The sequence below is a fragment of the Mus caroli genome, chromosome 8, assembly GCF_900094665.2.
Source record: "Mus caroli chromosome 8, CAROLI_EIJ_v1.1, whole genome shotgun sequence".
NCBI classification, from domain to species: Eukaryota; Metazoa; Chordata; class Mammalia; order Rodentia; family Muridae; genus Mus; species Mus caroli.
The window spans coordinates 113,726,234-113,736,367 of NC_034577.1; the positions used below are offsets into that span (position 1 = coordinate 113,726,234).

Below are 10,134 nucleotides of genomic sequence, written 5' to 3' on the forward strand. Positions count from 1 at the left end.
CAACCAACCAACCAACCAACCAACCAACCGAACCTAAAAAGTATATATACATATATACATGCCTCTCTTTCTCTCTCTCTCTCTCTCTATATATATATATATATATATATATATATATATATATATATATATAATCCAGGCAAGGTGGCAGCGAACACCTTAAATTCCAGCACTTGGAAGGCAGAGGTCAGGCAGACCTCTTGTGAGTTTGAGGCTAGCCTGAAGGACATAGTGAGTTCCAGGATAGCAAAGGCCACATAGTGAGACTCTCTGTCAAAAATAATAAATAAACTGAGTGTAGCAGTGCACGCCTTTAATCTCAGTATCTGGAGGCAGAGGCAGAGTCAGGTGGATCTCTGTGAGCTCATGCTAGCCTGGTCTACATAGTGAGTTCTAGGATAACCCAGGCTATGAAGAGAGACTGTGTCTCAAACAAACCAAATAATACTAAATAATAATAAATAAGTGGTTTATTTTATTTTGAGAGACATTTGGGGGCATAACTGATATACCATAATTATTGCAAGTACTGCGACCTGGTGCAGGAGAAATGGCTCAGTGGTTACGAATACTGGCTGCTCTCTCAGGGGACTCGGTCCTGGAACTCACTCTGTAGACCAGGCTGGCCTCGAACTCAGATCCGCCTGCCTCTGCCTCCCAAGTGCTGGGATTAAAGGCGTGCGCCACCTTGTCCGGCATGTACCAGCCTTGAAAACTTGAAACCACCCAGTTCGCAACACATTTCTATTGAACAGAGCAATGTTAGATGACCACACAAGAATAGGAACAGACTGGGCCAGTGGTGTCTCACACCTTTAATCCCAGCACTTGGGAGGCAGAGACAGGTGGATTTCTGAGTTTGAGGCTGGCCTGCTCTACAGAGTGAGTTCCAGGCAGCCAGGGCTACACAGAGAAACTCTTGTCTGCCCTCTATGGGTAACACCATTCCCTTGGCAGGAGCTCCTAGACTGTGTAAGTGGAGAAAGCAAGCCGAACATTAACGTCCACTGCTTCATTGCTCCCTGTGCTTGACACTGCTCTCATGTGACCAGCTCCCTCTCCGTCCCCTGTTGCTGTGACTTCCTTGTTAGGACCGAATGAAACCTGAAACTGTGAGCCAAATAACTTCTCTCTGGAGCGGCTTTTGCCCGGATATTTTATCACACAGCAACAGAAAGGAAACTAAGAGCAGTGAAGGCAGAGTCAGCCTTCTCCCCACCTAATGCTTTCCCAAAGCAGGAGAAGGCGTTTTTCATCCCTGAGATAAAACGAGGCTCTCGATTCTTCCTCTGCGGAGTCTCATAGGAGCCTAGCTGGGGAGAAGGTTCCACAAGACATGACACCCCGGAACTGTCTCGAAGAATCTGAGTCTTGGAGGGAACGGAAACTGCTAGTGTCACGTGACGCGTTGCGCACCATAGCGCCTTCCCCTTCCATCCTGCTCTATCCCGGCCACAATGGATTCCAAGGTTGTCTGGCAGACAGGGAATCCGAGTGCAGATCAAGCAGACCCAGATGCTTTCACTGAAGGTGAGAGCTGCCTCTCTAGCCTTGGCCACAAACCTTGAGTGAAAAGCCAAGACCACAAAGAGCTCCTCCGTGGCTGCCGATGACTAAGAGATCCTCAGTGGGCAGGTCCCCGAGGGATTCCATGAGCCTGTGTCCCAGCATCAGTTACTGTTTCCTGTCTGGGACAGGGACGGTGAACAGCGGGTGAAGAGCTGGAAGTCGGAATGAAGGTCTAGCTCCCTGGCTAACCAGTTGTATGCCTGGAGCCTCAGCTTCTTCGCCTGGCTTGATCCAGAGAAGCCCTCTGAATGAAAGAGAGAAGCCATTCCAACCACAGGAGTTGGGTCCATCTGTTCAGCAAACCTGGATGGAAGCTGCACACTTTCAGTAAATGTATCTGAAGGCAGCGGAAGTGCTGCAGAGTCTCGGCTTCTTGTCATTGTTTCTTAAGGATGAGACCAGGATGCACCAGATGAGCAGAGCCTGCAAGCTAATTATTCTGTAACTATATCGAGGTTGTAGCTTGGCAGAGAGCAGGGCTCAGGGAACCAGGGTGGGTTCTAGGGAAGTCAGGCAAGGCCGGAACTTGGCTATCATCAACACTGAGGATCTATGGTGACCTTACCCAGCCTCAGGTGATTAGGACAATGGTGAAGGGGGGGGTGGTGAGGTGATGGTGAGGATGGAGATGAGGGTGAAGATGAGGATGCAGATGATGGTTATTTTTTTTCACTGTTGCGGCAACAATGAAAACCCAATCCAACAAAAGCAACATCACTGGATTTAGAGTCACCATGGACAAGTACCTTTGGGTGTGTCTCTGAGGATGCTTCCAAAAAGCTTTAACTGAGGAGGGAAGACCCACTGTGTGTGTGTGTGTCACTGTTGAATGAACTAAATTAAAAAAAGCAAGCTGGGCACTAGCCCTCATCTGTCCTGACTGTGGTTCAGTGTGCCCCGCTGTTCTTGCCACCATGCTTAGGCTGCCATGATGAACCACACTATCAAACCATGTGCTAAAAGCTAAAAACCCCTTCCTTCCTCAAGTTGCTTTAATCACTCCTCATGTGGATTTTTTTTTTTTTTTTTTTTTTAAAAACAGGTTCCTTGGACAGCCCCAGTTACATAGTCTCAAAAACAACAACAACAACAAAAACCAAGACAGGGTCTCTCACTGTAGTTCTGGCTGACATGGAACTTTGTATTTACACCTGCTGGGATTAAAATCAAGAAGCAGAAAGATTTTTTAAAATTTATTTATTTTCTAAGATACAGTTTTTCTGTGTAGCCCCTGGCTGTCCTGTAACTTAAACTCTGTAGACCAGGCTGGCTTCAAACTCAGAGATCCACCTGCCTCTGCCTCTCAAGAGCTGAGATTAAAGGTTTGCCTAGTCCACTGCCTAGACTAGTTCAATTTTTTAAAAGTCATTTGACAGGGTTTCATGTAGACCAGAGTAGAACTTGAGTCTCCTCCCTAAGTCTCTGAAGTGCTACGGTCACACGTGTGAGCTGCCAGTTTTCCATGCCTATGCCCTTTCTCCTTTTTTATTAATTTCAGTCAGGGAAATTAGTTCCCAGTCCATGGAATAGTGGCATCCAAATTAGGGTGTGCCTTCCCACTTTAATTAGCCTCATCTAGAAAATCCCTCATGGGCATGCCCAGAGGCATGGGCCCCATTCCTCACGGCTGCAAATATCAAAGAAAAGGACTCTATTCGCAAACGCTCAAGCTGCTGTGTTAGGCTCGATGCCTCTGGAACTTCCTGTTTGCTTGCTGTCTTACATTATGGGGGATCACTAGTATGCAGGTGGTAGTTCCTACTCCAGAGCATTCTCTGATCCTAGAACATCGGATTAGCTCAGCCATGTGTCACATATCTAATCAGCTGCGACCAGGAGGCAGCTGGTTTTGTCTTGTCACTGGGCCAAACCAAGAATTCCCGCAGGGTTCCAAGGCTGTGCCCTCCCAAAGACCAACTTGGCAGGGATATAGTAGAATGGTTACTATGGCTGGCCATGAGGCTCCAGGGCGTAGCACACTCAGGAGGCAGGAACAACCAAGTCTCCAAACTTCTAAATCTTGGTCCTTTACTTCACAGCTGCAGAGGCAGTTTAGCCTGATGCGCTGGACTTCCTGAGAAGTCTCCTTCGGTGCAGCGTGTGCTTACAGCTATCCAGGTTTCCCAGGTCCTGCTTCTCCGCTGTCCCCTCACCCTCATGAGAGCCACCTTTGCCCAAAATGATCGCACTGTCTGCACTGCCACTTCCTCCAGGAGTTGGGAGCATTGGGTGGGTGACTGCCATCTGATGAGGAAAGCAGACCTGCGTGGCCTCTCTGAATTTTCCCATGCTTCTAGGCTGCTTCCTGCCAAGGCGTAACTCCAACCTCTGCAGCCCTTAGCCCGGATGTGGCTAGGAAAATGAGATGCTTTTGGAACCGGTTCGGCAGCATGAGTCGTCCTGGGTACTCATCTCGCGCATGGGACCGGACACTGAGCAGTTGCGTGTGACTCAGACCCAGCTACTTGGCTAGCCTTCGAGACCGGGCTAGTATTTTGTAAATGGGAACAACAGAACCAGAAGCGTCTCCTTTCACGTGATCGCCTCTTCGCTGAGCTGTCAGGCCGCAGCCGCCGCTGTCCACACTGCGCGCCAAGCGGCTTTGAGAATCTTACGCGCCACAGCCCAGCAGCGCGCGGAAACCACGCGGATCGCGGGTGTGCTACGCCGCACGCCAGCCCGCCAGAACGCAGGAGTCAAACAGTCTCCTGCCCCCAACCCTCCAGCCCCGGCCGCTCCCATTCTCGGTCACTCAATCCAAAGCTGCCGCGGGGGAGGTGGCCCGGCATGGCGCATGCGTGCCTACTAGCGCGCATGCTCCGGAGCACGCACATTTCCCCCCCTCCCAGAGCTGTGCGTGGTGGTACGGCCTGGGCGGGGCGAGGCTGAAGCCGCGAAAATTGCACGGAATCCGCGGGAACTACCTTTTTGGCGCCATGGCGCAAAGTCGTGTTACCGATTTCTATGCGTGCCGTCGCCCAGGCCTTACGACTCCGCGGGCCAAGTCGATCTGTCTCACCCCGAGCCCTGGTGGCCTCGTGGCTCCTGCGTTCACCCGGAGCAGCAGCCGCAAGCGCGCCCGGCCCCCAGCCGAACCCGGGAGTGACCAGCCCGTGCCGCCCGCGCCACCCGCGCGCCGGAGGCTACGGCTGCCTGGATTGGTAAGGAGCGCGCGGGACCCCAGAGGACCCTTGGTTAGGACAAGAGATCCAGGTTCTCGGGCTCCGAGGCAGGGGACTGGAGGAATAGAGTTGCGAGCAGGCTGGGTGCTTTTTCCTCTCCCCGGGGCATTGCTGACGTAGGCAGAGGGTACCTGGGCTTCCGGGGAGGCTGCAGCTGGCGGGGGTGATTGTGGTGGTGTGGGGGTAATGCAAAGAATTGGGCTGGAGTTCCTGAAACGGAGAGAGGGCTTTGGAGGGTCAGGCCTGCAAGCTGCTTCAAGGCCGGACAGACCAGGTGGATCTTTCCTAACTGCATCATCAAGCATCTCCATAGACGGGCACCCCCTAGCGCCTGACTCCTGCCTTCCGGGTCGAGTGAACTGACACCCTAGTTCTGGCTCTGTAGGGAGCAGGTACCCCTTCCCACCCCCAGTTTATTGTTCTGTGTCTTCTTTAAATCGCCAGGACTCCTGCCCCAGTTCTCCGCCTGAACCCAGTTCCCCAGCTGAGCCCAGCCCTCCAGCTGACCCAGGCTCCCCCGTTTGCCCATCCCCTGTCAAGCGAACAAAGAGTACCATTGTTTCTGTCGATCAACAGCGGAACAAGGTGAGGAGGCTGGACTCTGAGGGTGGACTGTGGGCAGGGTGTGCGGAACTTGAAGAACTGACAGTGCCTATGTCCCCAGGTCCCCTCAGAGGACTCCTCCATCTCTGAGCTCCAGACCTGTCTGAGGCGGGCACGGAAGTTGGGAGCCCAGGCACGGGCCCTGAGAGCCCGAGTCCAAGAGAATGCTGTGGAGCCTAGTACCCCAGATGCCAAGGTGCCCACAGAGCAACCATGGTGAGTCCTAGTGGGGCCACAAGGTCCAGGAGAGGACAGACCTTTGGGAGGCACTGTGGGGTCTGAGTGGGTGGATGGCCATGGGAATTGGAGGCAGATTGCCTAAACCGTACCCCAGTCTCCTCCTCCCCACCACTATGCCCTTGTTCCCCACTTGAAAAGGACATTGTCACTCCTGCACCTGGCTTGTTCTAAGTACTGTGAACCCCTGTGCCTGTCTGTGACTGTCTGCCTCTCCAAGCTGAGGGTGCAGAGCTAGTGTGTGGAGCAGGTTTCTTATCTCTTTCTGATGCTGCCCTCATAGGTAGCATTAGATCTGTGGGGACTTTGCAAATGGTAGTTTGGGGGTTCTGGGTCACAGTGTCTTCTCCTACCCTGTGGTCTGGTGGTGGTGGGGTCAAACCGTGTGGTTTGATAGTCTAATGGGAACGCCCCTCTTTGACAGTGTCGAGAAAGCTCCTGCCTACCAGCGCTTCCATGCCCTGGCCCAGCCTGGTCTCCCAGGCCTTGTCCTACCGTACAAGTATCAGGTGCTGGCTGAGATGTTCCGCAGCATGGACACCATTGTGAGCATGCTTCACAATCGCTCTGAAACTGTGACCTTTGCCAAAGTCAAGCAAGGTGTTCAGGAGATGATGCGCAAGTGAGTGGTGTGGGGGAGGGGACCTAGCTGCCCCCGGTGTCTGTCCGGTGCCCGCCTGCCTGGTCCCTCTCACTCTGCCCTCTCTCCCATAGGCGCTTTGAAGAGCGCAATGTGGGCCAGATCAAAACCGTGTATCCTACGTCGTATCGCTTCCGCCAGGAGTGCAATGTCCCCACCTTCAAGGACAGCATCAAAAGATCCGATTACCAGCTCACCATCGAGCCCTTGCTGGGCCAGGGTGAGTCTTTGGTGAGGCCCTGGGTGTTCTCGATCCTCTTGTACTTGTGGCTGGGCAGCTGGACGGGTTGGGGCTCACCACGGCTGGTCTTTGCCTTACAGAGGCTGGCGGTGCCACCCAGCTCACAGCCACGTGCCTCCTGCAGCGCCGGCAAGTCTTCCGGCAGAACCTGGTGGAACGTGTCAAGGAACAGCACAAGGTGAGGGCCTGGGTTTCTGGAGGCTCAAGCAGGCTCAGTCCCTGCTCCGAGTGGACAATGGCCTTAATCACTCTGCTCTCCATGTAGCTGCTCTTCTGGCCTCAAATGTAAAGAAAGGTTCCTCTCTGTCCCTGCCTTAGTGAGGGGTTTGCTGCTGGGAGCAGACACCATGACCAAGGCAACTCTTACAAGGACACCATTTAATTGGGGTTGGCTCGTAAGTTCAGAGGTTCAGTCCATTATCGAGGTTGGAGCAGGGCAGCATCCAGGCAGGCATGGTTCAGGAGGAGCTAAGAGTTCCACATCTTCATCTGAAGGCCACTAGCAGAAGACTGGCTAGAGGCAGCTAGGATAAGGGTCTTAAAGCCCACGCCCGTAGTGACACACCTACCCCAACAAGGCCACTCCCTGGACCGAGCATCACAGTCACTTGCTATAGTTCTCTTTAAATGTAAGGGGGGCTGATACCTACCCTATAGGCTGGAGCTGAGGCAGAGCTGCCTGGAACCCCAAAACTGGGGAGTTCAGGATTACGTCAAGACCCCAAGAGGGCATTTGTATTATTTAGTCAACCATGGCCATGTGCTAGAAACATGCCTCTCTTCATATTATACCTGGCCGTGTCTAGGCACAGAACAGCTAAGTTGGTTTTTCTGGTTGGAAATACTGAAAATGAGTGGGCCAACCTTCTTTCCTCCAGGCCTTCCTGGCTTCACTGAACCCCCCCATGGCGGTGCCGGAAGACCAGCTGACCCGCTGGCACCCACGCTTCAATGTGGATGAGGTGCCTGACATTGAGCCAGCTGAACTGCCCCAGCCTCCTGTCACGGAGAAGCTCACCACTGCCCAGGAAGTGCTGGCCCGTGCCCGGAGCTTGATGACGCCCAAGGTGAGGCTCTCTGACTTGTAACTTCATTCCTTTCTCCTCAGGGAGTATGGCTGCCTGGCCCTGGAGGGCAGAGGTAACAGCTGAGTGCCTTGAGGTTACCAGATACTTCCTCAGCTGAGGGCACAAAAAAGTAAGGTGTGCTTTGTACGCACAAGTGCGGCTCATCAGGCTGTGTGTACATGCTCTGGTGGGACCGTGCAAAGAGCAGCCTTCACGAGGTTGGGGATTTCATGAATCTTTCGTGACCTCTGACCTGTGCCTACCCTGCAGATGGAGAAGGCCCTGAGCAACCTGGCCATGCGCTCGGCTGAGCCCGGTAGCCCTGGGACCTCTACTCCACCACTCCCGGCCACTCCACCAGCCACCCCACCTGCTGCCTCTCCGAGCGCCCTGAAGGGTGTGTCCCAAGCACTGCTGGAGCGGGTGAGTCCTGGGTCTCCGGTAAGGGGGACTTGGTGACAGGAGTGGGGCTTTCCTTGGTGACCATTGGCTGCTGACCCATCCCCATGCAGATAAGGGCCAAGGAGGTCCAGAAGCAGCTGGCAAGGATGACACGGTGCCCTGAGCAGGAGCTTCGCCTGCAGCGGTTAGAGCGTCTGCCAGAGCTGGCCCGCGTGCTGCGCAGTGTCTTCGTGTCTGAGCGGAAGCCGGCACTCACTATGGAGGTGGTCTGTGCAAGGATGGTGGACAGTTGCCAAACTACTCTGAGCCCAGGTTTGTGCAAAGCAAGACAGGGGTGAGAGGGTGGGCATGGTCGTGCTCAGTGTGTTCTTGGCAAGGAGCTAGGTCTATTTCTGACCAGGGACAGTTTGTCTGCCATGGTCTTGGGGACCCCCAATTCTGCCACTTATAGGCCTGCTTGCCAGGCTCAGAGCACGGGTGTCTTTGCCTCTTTGCTGTTCATTCTCCTGGTGCTTGAGCACGGTGTCCCCCATGGCTCTACTTGGCTCTACTTGGATCCACTGTACATAGCAGTGGATAGGCCTTGACAAAGGCCTATTATGGGGTGTCGAGCACCTGGCTGCGTGAGAGCAAACCATCTAGGCTTAAACCCACAATCCACTTGTGCAGGGGAGATGGAGAAACACCTTTTGCTCCTGGCCGAGTTGCTGCCGGATTGGCTCAGCCTGCATCGCATCCGCTCGGATACCTACGTCAAGCTGGACAAGGCTGCTGACCTGGCTGGCCTCGCTGCGAGGCTGGCCCATCACGTCCACGCCGAGGGGCTGTGACTTTGAGTTTCTTGCCTGTTTCTTTCATTAGTACACGACGCACTTAAGCCTTTAAGCCTCACCAGTGTGGGCAGCTATCGTTGCCCATGGATCTTGTAAAGTGCTGGCGTTAAGTTGCTTCCTGAGGCTTTGGGGTATCCCAGACTCAGCTCTAGGGGAAGTAGACTCTGAAGAGTAGAGTATGTTGGATGGCCATTGCACAAACTACTTAAGCATTAGGTATGGTCAAGACCCAAGATCAAGGTCCAGGTGGAAGCCTGGGCCAGCATAGCCTCGCCTCCCCATGAGACTTAAGAATCACACAGACCATGGACTTCCCTGATTTCAGGGGATGCTGCTCTCAGAGTGAAATTGGGCCTTCTGTAAATATGTGAAGTGTGGTTTCTTTTCAAACCTTATATGGCCCTGCATGTGACTGCTAGTTTTGGCTTTTAATAAAGTCATGTAAGATTTAAATAAAATACTACTGAGATGAAACTGAATCTGTCACCATAAAATCTCTTTAAATGCTGTTGTGTGATGTGGGGCAATGGGCTATGTACAGACATCCTGGTCCTGGTGGATGGTAATTTTCACCTACATGGACAGAGGCGTTCGATCATGTCTCCTGGACCCCTGGCTCCTGTTGAAGTTACAGCCCCCACAGGAGAGGCATGTGGCTATTAGTCATGTAGTCAGTGTCCCAAGCTTCTGGCGTTCTGGCTAGATTCCTTCCCACAGTTACCTAGCAACAGCAAGATAGCAAAGCCCACAATAAGGGGCTGTTTGGCCCCTCCTCGCTCTCTTAAGCTTTCAAGGTACTCTCTAGCCTTTTTTCTCTTTCCCTTCCCCCCTCTCTCCACGTGGCCATGGCCTATCTTTCTACCTTCTCTCTTTCTCCTTGCCTTTCTACAATAAAGCTCTAAAACCATAGACTGTCTCTGATCATGAAGGCCCACCGTGTTTGAACGATGGGATAGGCTTTCTCCTAATGAGCCACTTTTAATCTCCTGCCAGAATGCCTTCCTATGCTGCAGCCATGGACCAGACTAAGGACTCTCACCTGAGTGGAAACCACCCAGCACCCCTCTCTCCCCCTGCCCTCTCTTCCCTTCTGCCCCAGGTCCCCTCTTATGTTCTCAGCTCCTCCACCATATCCAGCGCCGGGTGCTGGAGACTGAGAACCTGGTGCCTGGGACTGACCCTTGTCTACCACACGCCGTGTGGGGCCAGTGGCTTAACACAGCCAGATGCTCACTCGGGGCAGTGTGGAAAGCATCCACCCTCCCAGAGCACCGGAACTCTGGGGGGGATGCAGGCTCTCTCCCATCCCCCTCTTTCCCCAACACCCACGGCCCCACAATGTGATTTTTTTTTTTTTTTT

General features: G+C 53.4%; 1 protein-coding gene across 1 annotated transcript; it reads left to right on the forward strand.

The window, feature by feature from the left end:
* Positions 1 to 4,470: 4,470 nt before the first annotated feature.
* Positions 4,471 to 9,248, forward strand: Cdt1 (chromatin licensing and DNA replication factor 1). Its single transcript, XM_021170334.1, has 10 exons — positions 4,471 to 4,730; positions 5,196 to 5,336; positions 5,416 to 5,570; positions 6,016 to 6,213; positions 6,306 to 6,451; positions 6,553 to 6,650; positions 7,351 to 7,539; positions 7,810 to 7,962; positions 8,052 to 8,253; positions 8,611 to 9,248. The coding sequence occupies exons 1-10, from the start codon at positions 4,506 to 4,508 to the stop codon at positions 8,769 to 8,771; spliced, it is 1,668 nt and encodes a 555-aa protein (XP_021025993.1). The 5' UTR covers positions 4,471 to 4,505; the 3' UTR covers positions 8,772 to 9,248.
* Positions 9,249 to 10,134: the final 886 nt, after the last annotated feature.